General features: G+C 40.9%; 1 protein-coding gene across 1 annotated transcript in view; it reads right to left on the minus strand.

The window, feature by feature from the left end:
• plcd3a (phospholipase C, delta 3a) overlaps positions 1-14,256 on the minus strand; it is a 40,202-nt gene that overhangs the window by 8,403 nt on the left and 17,543 nt on the right. Inside the window, exons 3-6 of the mRNA XM_058374785.1 lie at positions 3,678-3,906; positions 1,754-1,883; positions 1,230-1,455; positions 140-341 (exon numbers count right to left, since the gene is read on the minus strand). Coding sequence (XP_058230768.1) covers positions 140-341; positions 1,230-1,455; positions 1,754-1,883; positions 3,678-3,906 — 787 coding nt within the window. The remainder of the gene's footprint in view (positions 1-139; positions 342-1,229; positions 1,456-1,753; positions 1,884-3,677; positions 3,907-14,256) is intronic.

The raw sequence follows: 14,256 nt of genomic DNA on the forward strand, positions 1-14,256 counted from the left end.
GTGTGTATGTTTACTTTATGTAATGCTCTGTGCTGCTCTCTCCAGTCACCTTGTCTTTTGTGAGGTGGGTGTTGTGTTTATGTGTTTGTGTGTGTGTGTGTGTGTGTGTGAGGGTCTGTGTGTGTATGGGCATGAGTACCTGATGTAAGGCTCTGTGCTGCTCTCTCCAGTCACCTGGTCTTTAGTGAGGTAGGTGTTGTGAGAGGAGGAGATATAATAGTGGGCCAGCGGCCGCGTCATGTCCTGATACACATTAGTGTGATCAGGGTTGAACACGTCGTTTTCATTCGACAGCATGTACATGGTGAATCCGTTCTGAGTCATAAACAGGTTCTTCTGGGCTAAACAACATATGACAGACTTATTAACAACAACAACAACAACAACACACCCACAGCACACAGCTAACACATTCCTGAACCAATTCCCAGAAAACTGCTAATCATTTTCATCCTGTGTTTGTGTGCAGGGTAATATTTTCATTTGCATTTACATTTCTGGCATTTGGCATCCAGAGTGATGTACAAAAGTGTTTGAAATCTCTATTAACGAACACATCAAAACTGGTTCACTAGGTTACAGACTCTGTATAATGCTCTATATATGCAATAATAATACATAAAACAAACAGGGAAAAATAAGCGCTAGTTTAAGTGTTTCAGGAAGAGGTAGGTGTTCATCATATGTTTGAAGACAGCCAGTGACTCAGCTGTTCAGACATCTAGGAGAAGTTCATTCCACCACCTCGGTGCCAGAACAGATGTATACCTACCTCTTACCCTGAGGGATAGTGGGCCCGGTCAAGCATTATCATAATCAATGTAATTATAAAATATGATGTAAGCTGTTCATTAAATCAGAGGATGACGAGAGATGTTTATTGTGTGGCATGTTACAGATGTATGACACGTTACAGATGCACGTCTGATATATAATATCATATAAAACAAAAGGAGTCAATTAGTGTCACTGACATGAACTTTCTGTTGATTTTAGGTTTGCTATATTGTTGCAGTTTTAATATTTTCTTTCTATTCAAAATCATGCAAATATTTGCCTTTACCTTTGGATTATGATATTAATACAAGATTCCCAATATAAAAATAATTTTTTCATTAAAAATATCACACTTCCTGTTTTGCCTCATTGGTAGGTCTTTTATAGATAAAAGCATTTGGCCAGTAAATAGGTAAACGTATGTGTGTGTGTGTGTGTGTGTGTGTGTATACCCCAGTCATTGAACTCGTAGGTATGGATGAGTTTTTGTGCGTGGCCCAGTGTGGCTCCTTCGCCCTGATCACCCAGGAAGTCTCGCAACTCCAGCGTAGAGAGCACACAGCCGTTACTGGAGTAATGACGAAACACAGCGTCCAGCTCAGGTCGGCGCATGAGCTCCCGACAAAACTCCTCAATCTCTACAGGGTCCAAGCGGTTGTCATGGGAGCGGTCACACTTCTACACAACACCCAGCAAAAGAGAAAAGCAGGCAAGAATACAGCAAAGTTATTATCAGGAATTATATGCAGAAAATTAATCAACACCTTCTGACCAATCAGAATCAAGAATTGTGGTGTAACACGTTAGAACACACACGTACACACAGAGTGTTTTGGAGCCTTGTAATAGAAAACAGATTGAAGACAAATATTGCATCAAAAAGGTTATGAAATCAAATAATATTTTCAATAATAATGAGAGCCATATGGACCAGCTGTATAAACACACACACACACACACACACACACAAACAAACCTTGAAGAGTGTGCGTGCATATTGCTCATTCAGGTCAATATTGATCATCTGGAGCAGGTGCTGGACTTCATCATAACTCATCTTTCCATCCTGGTTCAGATCTGCTCGTCTCAGATAGCTCCGGATCCAAGTGTCAAAAGTTAAGGATATTTCAGTGTATTGTAGCAAAGGTATACACTGTTTTCCTGATTTATACTCAGAAGGGTTTTTAACAGTTTTAGACATTTTTTTCGATAATGCTTTCCTAACTTTCCCTCACCAACAATGGGAAGGTTTGCTTACATTTAATCACAACAACAAGGTAAATATATCTATATATATTATATCTATAAATGGTATTTTGGATTTTTACGATCAAATTAACTCTAAAATAAAGGCTAGCTAGAACTTGTGGCGGGAGTGGTTTATGTAATGTCTCATCACGTGCTCGGCTCGCACTCAGCCAGTGTAAGGTCATTTATAGGGTGCATTTTTCTAAATATAGACTGTCTCACGTTTATCCAGATGTAACAGATGTTCTAACTCACAGAGTCACCTGAGTCACATTTTTCTTCTGTCCACGACTATATAATATTTGTAATCTCAGGTTCTTTCAGGACAGCGTCCACTATACTGGGATTTTGCAACCGTTCCGTTCCTTAAACTGATCGCTATCTTTGGACTTCCAGATGAGGCATCTCAGTTAAACTCTGTGCAAAAGGAAGTTATTAGTTTTACATCATTGCTGGTCAGATTTCACCTTCTCCTACAGTGGAAGTCCTCTGTCCCACCTTCTCACTCACAGTGGCTGAAAGATACAGTGTTTGCTTGAGAAAATTAAATACACAATAAGGGGTAACACTGATGGGTTTTTCATAAATGGCAAACATTTTTTTCATATTTCACAGGCCTTTATGTTTTGCCAGACTAGATGTAGGGTTTTTTCTTTTTAATGTATTTTCTGTCTTTACTATTATTATTATTATTATTATATTTTTCTACCTTTTCATGTACGATTAAAAATGGGATGCTGTAATGCTAACTTAAACTCATTTCTTAAGATTTAACCCCCTCAAAAAAGGTATGACTTCTTGTCTTAATGAACTATTTTGTAATTTTCCTCAGCTTCCTGTGAGTGAGGGGAATTGAAACTGCAAAGGAAACATCAGAAGCATTCCTGCCCCCTTTAACCAGAAATGCTCTGTAAGTCCACTTATACTGCAGGACAAAGCTAGCAGCTGTTTCAGCTGGAGGAAGAGTTCAATTCTAGTCCAAAAAATATATATAAAAATATAAACACGAGTCTGAAATGAAACCTAGCAGAATATTTCCTGAAAGTTAAATGTCCAGAACAAGTCTTCTGATCGTCTTTTTATAAAAAAATGGTCATAAAAAGGAATTTTGTAAAGCATGTGTTCCTATAACATAACCTAACAACACAGCAATGTTAAAACAAACCATAAATGAACACACACTGTGTTTTCAGAACATTGCAGGGATGTTAGTTTTGTAATGTTACAGCATATGGTAAAGCATCAAATAGGTAACTCGAGTAATGTTCAATGAAATTTCAACTGCACAACATTGTAAATTGCAGTTGTTGAAATTATGCAATTATTGTGGTTCTAGAAATACTTTTGAAATAAGTTAACGTGCACTGGCTTTGTTATGTCAGCTGTTACTAAACCACAGTTTCAGCAGACTCTAATGCATTTCACTGCACACGTGGCAAGTCTCTGTGTGTGTATCTGACTGCAGTGCACTGGGCCTGGACTTTCCCCTTGTTACCGCATTAAAGTCAATTTCACAAACTGATCTGTCTGATTTCAACACTGGTCACATACACAAGAAAAGAACCCTGATCAACCTTCAGCTGATTCAACTCTTTCCCTCTCAGTCCACTGGTGTGAGCAGCTAAAAAAGTGAAAGCAAAGCTGAAGGATATTGATCGAGCTTCTCCTTCTGGCTCATGTTGGAGACACGGTCTTTGAGAGTTCGGATGCCCCGGACCCAGCATTGTGCCTCCTCACGTGATGAGCAGCACAGGTCCAGACTCTTCCTCCCGCCACGAAACACCAGTGTAAAGCAGTGAGAATCGGGAACAGAATCGGCAAGCCTACGCAGACACTCGGACTGGCAGCCCTCCCTCACACACTCCACCTCTGTCACACAGACTGAGAAATGGAGAGAGAGAGAGAGAGAGAGAGAGAGAGAGAGAGATTAAAAAGTCAAAGTTGAGACATCAGAACATGCCAGACTTATTTACTGCCATCAAACGCTATGATGTGTTATGTGTTAACGTGAGCACATAGCTAGGTAGATATGTACCAGGAAGTAGGTAGATCACATTTGTCACACTTTCAGGAAAGAAGTCTCTGTCATTTATTTAACAAAACCTGTTATATCATAACCTGTCCATCACTAAGTTGATAGCTAACTGATCTGCTTAATGTTGAGATGCCACTTAAATACCAAATTAAAAAGCTACGTAAGTAAGCAGTGTCTCTCTCTCTTTCTCACTTTCTCTCTCTCACTTTCTCTTTCTCACTTTCTCTTTCTCTCTCTCTCTCTCTCTCTCTCTGTGTGTGTGTGTGTGTGTGTGTGTCCTTGTGGCTCATAACAGATGCCCCTTCCCCAACTAGATCTGTTTAGCAGCTGAGGTTCAACTTTCCTCACACTGCTGACTGCACACATCTGTTCCTCAATCAGTTCAGACACTCTCGCTGTTCTACATGAAAACAGTTCATTTTTAATAAAGCTGGTCTCCAGTCTATGGACTTATTTGTATAACCTGAAAGTAGTGTTCTGTAACAATGAACTCTTTGAACTATTGACACTACAAAAAAAGAAAATCCCATTACACTCTCTCTCACACACACACACACAATTCTCTGCTTTGATATGAAGGCCTGAAGGGCGTATCATGTATGCATGGGAAAAAGTGAATGCAAGGGGGAAAAAAAGTAAAATAAAGTATAATTAGGGAAAAGGTAAAAAGGCAGTGAGAGATTGTCATTTGAAAGCTATATTAAATTGTTTAGTTAGTGTTAGTGTGCTGGTATGTGGTTTGAGACACAGCCAGTAACAGGAGGCAAAATAATCCTTGTCTTTTTTTCTTAGTATCTGTGAATGCTCCATCTAATCAAACTTGTCAAACTTGTCACACTGCTTCTGCAAGTGTTGACTGTCCAAACAATCTGGCTGTGATAGTGCTATAGGGCTGGGCATCATTGTAAAAACATCATGCATACCCTTCATACATTCATCCGGACGCATATGAGGTGACAAAAAAAAGGTAAAACTAAACTAATTCCTTGGAAAAGTGTGGGTAGTTTTAGAAGAAGAAGAAGAAGAACTGAGGGCAAGAAGCTTTTATTATCGCCACACATACATTACAGGACAGTGGAATTCTTTTCTTCACATATCCCAGCTGAGGAAGTTGGGATCAGAGTGCAGGGGCAGCTATGATACAGTGCACCTGGACTGGCGAGGGTTAAAGGCCTTGCTCAATTACCCAACAGTGGAGCTTAGTGGTGCTGAGGCTTGAACCCTGATCAACAACCCAGAGCGTTAATCACTTGAACCACCACTGTCCCCCATTACTAACCCTGGGCAATGACATTAGAAATGGCTAATATGGCTAATAAATGATGGACTGATGCATGAGAAGTGGAGACCATACTGTATGTGTCTCATTTGAAAACACACACACACACACACACACATATGTAATCTGTCCCCACTTTAGACCTCAGCCCATGTAGCTGAGACATCTAGCAGCTGTGACAGCGTTCCTCAAGAGAAACACTGAAAGCGCTGACAAGACGTTAACATCATTTCCTCCATAAAACATGAAGATACAACACAAGCAAATGTGCAAGAGCTCAGAAAGGGACAGCATGCTGACTGTGTCTGTTCGCATTAAATACACACTGAGAAACAAATCTCATAATAGCTTCAAACATCAGGCTTATAATGCGATCGACATGTACGCACGCACAACTAAACAGATCATAGGGAAAATGTTCATTCTACACGAGTTTGATTTATTCCTAAATACTGTACATGTTGTTTGTGTTTCTACAATCAATTTGCAGTAGAACATGACCAAGATTTTTTGTTTATTGCCACAGTGTTAACATGGAATTGCTTTATTTATGAGATGAAAATTGCACGCCATGAATGTCCTTCTTTCAGCTGCCGCTATACATCAATCCCTCCAGGAGTGTGCAATTTTTTGTGATTGTTTTGGCTTAAAATTGGCACTTTTTTGAGGAAAACTACTTGAATTGGTCAAATAACAAGCACAGGATTCTTCTTTTAAACTCCATGTAGTGAAGACATGTGTAATGTCAAATCATGTGCAATATAATTTTAATTCTCTTAATTTTTGGAATAAATTTTGTATATGGAGCATATTTCATTATATATAATTTATATATATTTTTGAAAGGAATATCCTTTCGGATTTATTAAGTTCAGTCATATCTTATCTTATTTTATCTTATCTTATGTCACACGATACATCTTGGTCCAAATGTGCGGAAAATTTCAAATGAAAGTTTTTACCTATACTTGTGGATACTGCTGGAAGTTGTAAATTTCCCATTGGGATGAATAAAGTATCTATCTATCTATCTATCTATCTATCTGTCTGTCTGTCTGTCTGTCTGTCTGTCTGTCTGTCTGTCTATGCAATCTGCACTGAATACTGTGGTCTTTACTTGATTTTTCTTGATTTTGTTTCATGTCTCAGATCACAAAATCCTGGAGGAACTGGTATATACTCTGAAACCAATACAGGTGTCTTTTCTTTTTTAGATTTCTGGTAACGTTTCCTTTCTGTTAAGAGTCTGGTAATGACTATATTTTGATATTTCATAGTAAGGCTGAACTAGTACTGACATTGTGTTGTGTAATTAGTGTGAATTAGGAAATGTGAACAGAGCTAATCCAGGGAATAATTTGTAACACCTTCTCATAAAGGTGTCAGTGACAATGACAAACTGGCCTGTGTTTAGAGAGAGAGAGAGAGAGAGAGAGAGAGAGGGACTTTGACTTTTGATGGTCATTTATTAAATCCAATTATTCGTACACTTTAGCAGCAAATTTCACAAGGGAAATTGAGTAAATAAATAGTTAAATAATTAAATAAATAAAGTAGTCCATTTATAAAGATAGATAGATAAATAAATAAATAAATAAATAAATAAATAAATAAATAAATAAATAAATGGCACATCAAAAACCTAGTTAAAAAACTATTAAAATACACAGGAAGTTAAAATAAAAGTTCATCCAAACTCACGTGCAAACAGCAGTTCATCATTTAAAACAGTGCACACGGCTCCCCCATAACACCACATCAGCTGGAACTTTTCAAGGTCATTCATACTTTTATAAAAGTTGAAATCAACAAAGACCCTTGTTCTGACCAGTCTCTGAAAGATTACAGTAACATCATGTTGTGTGTTCTGTGTCACTTTGTTCTTTCTGCTGGTGTAGATGGCCAGTTTCGCCTGGCCCAGGATAAAATTGACCAGCTGACACTTGAACCTTTCTTTTCTGGTGTATTTAAAACCAAGGATAAAAACCTGTGGGGTAAAAACCGTGTTAAAACACTCAAAGACACTCGCTAAAACACTAAAAAGTGGACGAAGTCTAAAACAGTTCATAAAAGCATGAAACACTGTCTCTGTAAACAAAAAGGACACTCATGTGTTACCTCTGGGTTTAAAATACAGATAAAAGCATTAGCAGAGACAATGCCATGCAGTATTCTCCACTGCAGGTCACCTGTTCTTTTAGTTAACGGTGGTTTGTACAACGTTCGCCACTCTGGCTTTACATCATCATTCAGCCCAAGGACACTGCGCCAGGGCGTGTCTACCCTCCCGTCTAGCCATCTCTTGTTGTAAACTTTTACACACAGTTTATAGAGGCTCTTACCCAAGGCTGTGTTAAGGCCTATAGCTGTTCTTTCCCCATCTCCGAGGAGGGGACCTGAGACCTCTGACAGATTAGGTACAAGAGAAAGAACTGGATTGGGCTCACCTTCCTCAGAGCTGACCACCCCAGCGCAGTAGTCCCTGAGCTGCATGCGCTCTTCAGATGTAAGTGCTGACCTCCACCTCTGTAAAAGCTGTGCAACCACACGTACAGACTTTACCCCTAGCTTTGTTGCTACATCGTCTGAGTGAGCAAAGTCCGGTCCTGACAGTTGCACCAACTGTCGTAGTGTTACAGTCCTTGTGGAGATCAATGCTCTGGTTAAGGCTGGAGAGATCCTGCTGGTGACATCCAGCCGAGCGCCATGGATGAGAGGTTCATCGAGAAGCCAGCACAGTGACGAACAGTCTTCCTTCTGCAATCTGAACTGGTTAAAAACTTTAAAAATACCTTGATAAAAAGCTGGTAATCCAGTTAAGCTTAGTTGCTTTGTGTCCATTAAAAACAGTGACCTGTCCAGACCCCATCCTCCCACTGTGGGTAGTATTCCGTTCGCAGCTGCTCTCCATGAGAGGTTCTCTGGGCCAGTGAGGAGCTTCTGTACATGACAAAGACGAAAGGCCACAGTCCTGCTGGATAAGTGGATAAGTCCTTGTCCGCTCTCTTCCTTGGGTAGGTATAGAATGCTTTGTGGTAACCAGTGCAGCTTGTCCCAGAAGAAGTCTACTATCATGGCCTGCAGGTCTGCTAGTAGTTTGGGAGGGGGGTCAATACAGGCCAGTCTGTGCCATAACATTGAAGCAACTAGATTGTTTATAACCAAAGTTCTGCCTTTGTTCTGCTCTGTCTTTGGAACGAGCCATTTCCATTTATTCAGACGTCCTTTTAGCTTTTCACTTATTCCTTCCCAGTTTTTCTTAACATAGCTACTGTCTCCCAGGTACACTCCCAAATATTTAAAACCACCTGTTCTCCAGGTCAAATTATCCGGGAGACATGGTTCCCCACCTTTCCAATCCCTGACTAAAATGGCTTCACTATTGTTCCAGTTTACTTTTGCAGAAGATATCACATTAAACTTAATTATGATGTCAGTTAAAATATTAATATCTCTTTGTTCAGTCACCATCACAACAACATCATCAGCATAGGCAGAAACACAGTATGGGGTATTGCACCTTGGTATAGACAGACCAGAAATCTTGCTTCTTATCTGACATAGTAAAGGTTCTATGGCTAGGGCGTATAACATGCCAGACAGAGAGCAGCCCTGCCTAATACCCCTATACACTTTAAAAGGCACAGATAAACCACCGTTAACTTTCAGTACGCTCTCAATGTCACTGTACAGCACCTGGATCATGGCCTTGAACCCGGAGTTGAACCCAAAATTCTCTAACGCCCTCCACAAATACTGGTGTTCAATCCGGTCGAAAGCCTTCTCCTGATCTATGAAAATAAGACCAGTCTTCAGCCCCAATAGCCTAGAGACGTCCAAAATGTCACGAATTAAGTGTACATTGTCGTGGATAGACCTGCCAGGCACACAGTACGTCTGGTCAAAGTGGATGACTTGCTCCATCACCTTTCCTAGCCTTGTTGCTAATGCTTTTGAGAGCACCTTGCAGTCTGTGCAGAGTAAGGAGACAGGGCGCCAGTTCCTAAGGTCAGTCTGATCTCCCTTCTTTGGGAGTAGGGTCAGGACTGCTCTACGGCTACTCAGCGGCAGTCTGCCTTCGCTTATGCTCGCCTTCAACACTTCCAGCAAGTCCTGCCCTATCACTGACCAGAAAGCCTTAAAAAACTCCACCGAAAGCCCATCGATTCCAGGTGACCGCCCATTTTGCATGCTGTTGATTGCAACCTCCAACTCATCGAGGGTCAGCTTCCTGTCCAGTTCCCTAGCTGAATCATCGGTTATTTTAGGAAGATTCCTGACAAAATCTTCCTCCACCTCCTGCACAGCTGCGAGCTCACTCCTGTACAGCTTTGAGTAAAAGCTGACTGTCTGCTTGCGAATTTCAGTGGGATCAGTTACAAGCTCCCCTGAATCTGTACGCAAAGCATGTATGAACCTTTTCTGTCCATTTTTTTTCTCAAGACTAAAGTAGAACTTGGAAGGAGCGTCCATCTCTGTTACGCTTTTAAAGCGTGAGCGGACCAGCGCCCCCTGCACTGTTGTGTCCAACAACTCACCCAACGCATGTTTTTTCTTTTTGAGAGCCTCAATATGGCCTCGATTTCCTGTGGACTCCACCAAACCATGGAGTTCCACTACCTCAATCTCTAGAGCTCTAAGTGATCTGGTGATGTCCTTAGTCACATTGTGAGCGTACTGTTGACAAAACATTTGAATGTGCACTTTTGCCACATCCCACCAATCTTGCAGTGATGTAAAAGTCGGCTTCTGGAGCCTAAAAGCATGCCAAACTCTCTCTAAAATTAATATCATCTAAAAGAGCAGCATTAAAATGCCAGTAGGCACTACGTGGCTTTACATTGCTCTTCTTAAAAGTGCACTGTACCATAAAATGATCCGAAAAGCCCACAGGATAAATAACACAGGACCTAAAAATATTCAGCTGATGTTTAAAAGTGTAAAAACGATCAAGCCTTGCTAGTGAGAGGAGGTTCTCTTTACAATGGGACCAGGTGTATTGTCTCTCTGTTTCATGAAAAGTCCTCCAAACATCACTCAGGTCATGTGTTGCAATTAACTCACACAGGCGTTTGCGAGAGGCAGCATGAGGTTCTAAATGGTTCCTATCTAAAACGTCTTCAGTGTAGTTAAAATCCCCACCAATGATTAAAACTTCACTCTGACTACAGGACCCAATGACAGTGCTTAAAATATTTAAGAACACCATTCTCTCCACACTTAGGCTGGGAGCGTACACACAAATAAAAACAAAAATCTCGTTCTCATAAAACGCCCGCACTTTTAAAAGCCTGCCTTTTAAAACTTCTTCAACATCATAAGACTGTGGGCTAAAAGACGGTGAAAATAAAAGGGCAACACCACTAAGAGAGGTATTGTGACTTAAAAACACAAGTCCCTTCCACTCGCTCGCCCAGTCCGAGGAGTTTCCAGGATCGCTATGAGTTTCCTGCAGGAAAACAACATCCGCATGCTTGTGTCTCACCGTCTCATACACTGCCGCTCTCTTTCTATGGTCCCTGGCACCATTGATGTTAAGGGTTACGGCAGTGATAGCACTCATTATTAAATAATAAAATGTCACCCACATAATGCAATCAATCAGTTGGTTAGGCATTACAGAGCTCAGCAGTCTATAAAGAACCTTCGGTGTTCTTCCTAAGTTTGGTCACTATGGCCTTCAGACGATAGATTTCAGTTTTTTCAAACACACCACACCGCATTAACTTTTTAACATCACACACAAACTGTTCAGTGTCTGGGAAATATTCTTCGATATTCACTGACCTTTTGCCCTTGGTGTTTTTTAAAAATGCTGATATTTCTGCTGGTGTGTAGACCGTCTCCCTTTTGTCTGACTGTGAGCACTGTGACCAACTTGAGTCCGTGGAGCCACCATCACTTTCTTCCACGTCTGACTCATGTTTCTTAGCCTGCTTGTTGTTCCTGCTTTTAGATTTTTTCTTACGCTTAGTGGGGACTTTAAAAACAGGTTCTGCTTCCATCTCAGCATCTGTACCTCCTTTATCGAGACTGTCCCGTTCCTCCACCTGGCTTGTCTGCAAGGGGGGCTCGGATGTTGTTTCGCCCATCTCTTTATCACTTTTCGCAGGATCAGATGCTCCTGCTTTGTCCCCTGCGGGTTTCGCCACAGTAGCACCAGGGTTGCCTCCGCTGAGCCCGGTCTCCCCGCAGGGGGAACGGTCATGACGGGATCCAGCATGGAGGAGGCAGCAGCTATGGGCTTAACCGCAGGAGGGTCAGCTGTAACAGACTCAGCCACTGGAGAAACCGATACAGAGGGCCCATCTCCCTCAGTATCACCACTGTGCACATCTGGCCTAGTCTGCTCAGCCTGCCTGTCTGTCGCCCCGTCTTTTTTAACCTTCTCTGGACATGCACGAACCAAGTGTCCTGTTTCACCACAGTTGAAACATTTCATGCCAGAGTCAGTAGTCACAAAAACAGTGTAGTCAAAGCCATCCATGCTAAATTTCATCGCTAAGTCCAGCTCCTCCACGCCATTATTCAGCACCATGTACACCAGTCTCCTAAAGGAAACTATCTTTGAGTTTCTTAACTCTGGTGCTTTACTGCCCATGTGGATCTTTCTTATAGGAGAGACCATTTTGCCATAGCGGGAGAGCTCTTTAGCAATGGTGTCATTTTTCACGAAAGGAGGAACGTTTGACAAAATTATTTTCTTCGATGGAGTACTGAGAGGAAGCACCGTTACCAGGGAATCATTAATGACCACTTTCTGTTTAACAATCTCATTCACTTTGTTCAAAGAGTTCAGAAAAAGCACAATAGCACTGTTCATACGGGAGGCAGCTAAAATGTTGCGGTACCCTACCACCTTCCCGACCGCCAGCACACACTCCTCCACGCTAACGTTACACACAATCCTCACACCATGCTGCCGTGTGAGAGACTCGTACACGCTATCATCCACCTTCTCCATGTTCCCGGCGCAAAGCGTGCCGAAATGCCGGCTCACTCCTTACCGAGAAACACACACCACACACGCGCCCAAACACACACACACGCACACTAACACACAAACACAGCTCCTCACAAAACACGCAAACCAAACAACAACAAAAAATTAAATGAATTGCCAAAAAAGACAATAAAGTTTTGAAATCGCTCGCAAACTCGCTCACGACGCTCAACTCGCTCATTCACATCCGCAGAGAGAGAGAGAGAGAGAGAGAGAGAGAGTCAGATTTATGACAGCCTAAGCGGCAAACATTACAGCTAAGCTAAGCTAAGCAGTGCAAGGAAAAAAATCCTTGCTTCATTCATTCTAGTAATTATAGATAGAATGAGGATGCTTACAGGATGTAAGATTCAGAAATTCAGGCCCTTTCTGATAAAACTATCCTTGAAATATGAGAGGTAATTATACATTCATATTATCCTTAATTTTGTACTGATTTGAAGATACAATTATATCTAGTGCCATTATCGAGATCTCCCAAGTATCACAAAAGAGAAATGAAAACAAAAGCTGAATAATGCTTTCAATTTCATTAACACAAAACTACACACCACTTCTTTAAAACTTCAAAAGTGACTTATATACATTTAACGTACGCTAAAAGTCTGATTACGTTTTTACAGATACATATATTTCCATTTAAAGCAGTTTTTTTTCTCAGTAAAAGCTGATTTGGATGAGCTCAGCTTGTGATGCTATAAAAGACGGTCAAAAGTATCATGTCTGATATGCCACAGGATTCATAAAAAGGAAACCAGCAGCTGCTGTTTTTTTTATTAGGAGAAGCACAGGTGCCTGGTGTAAAACTATATTTAAATATCTGCATGACCACTTTTATTTGTTTCGTCTGTTGCTCTGGCCTCCTGTTTAATTTTTAGTGTCTTGTCATGCGTAGGATGAAATCAGGTCGACGAAAGTAGTGTACCATGTTGCATTGAAAGGAGCCAGACTACTAAGTTGCAAGTGAAAATTTCACTGAAGGAGAAAATAGTGACAGCTAGATGGCTGGACATTTAAATAAACAATGTTATAATAGTAATTTGTGTAAAATATTTGCCACTTACAGGGATGAAATAAGCTGAGTCGTTTCTCTGCCTGACACCAGTAAGTTTGAGATGTCAGTCATGCTTATTACCATTTCAGCAATGACAAGGGATTGCCCACCGATCCACACTCCTGCTAACTGGGCATCTGGGTAGGTCTCAAAATAACACATTAAAAGTCTGTTGTCCAGTAAGCATTAAGCTTTCCTCCCTTTAACTCTTTTTCCCAGAAATTGTGCACGTGTTTTGTTGTGTCCATATCCAAGCACTGAATGATATAAGTTTTTCATAAGTATTTCTGTTTTTACCTAGCCGACTAGGGGCAATATATTCATAGAAAAAAGAAAAAAATCTTCAAAATAGTGATATCTCTACTCTTTGAGATGTCCCAAGTGCTTGTTCTTTAGCATTTAAATGTGAAGGCATTATCTCCAACCACTAAAATTCTGTGTAAAGTTATCCCAATAAAGGTAAAAACACATGTCTCACACTGAAAGCCAACAGAGTCCTGACTCATTTTAGATCAGACTTGCAGCCAGAAAATAATTAGTTTGTTTATACAATAAGTCGAATAAATCAATTTCCAATCCACTGGTGCAATGGAACACCGGTTAAATGGGTTAAAAGACATTGTAGTTGACATTTGGAGCCAATAGAAGCATAATAGCACTGTGCCTGAGGTTTCAAAGCAAATTTTCACTCAGTTTGAGCAAATATGGCAGCTAGCGACCACCATGAGTTCGATCTGTCAGCTCCATGCAGATGACACGTCATGATCAAGCCTTCATGTGGTCAGTGGGGCAGAAAAGAAGTATTGGCTAACACATCTGAATTGACTGGGTAATTCTCGTCAGATCTGGATTTCATTATG

Source organism: Hemibagrus wyckioides, linkage group LG02 (assembly GCF_019097595.1).
Source record: "Hemibagrus wyckioides isolate EC202008001 linkage group LG02, SWU_Hwy_1.0, whole genome shotgun sequence".
Lineage (NCBI taxonomy): Eukaryota > Metazoa > Chordata > Actinopteri > Siluriformes > Bagridae > Hemibagrus > Hemibagrus wyckioides.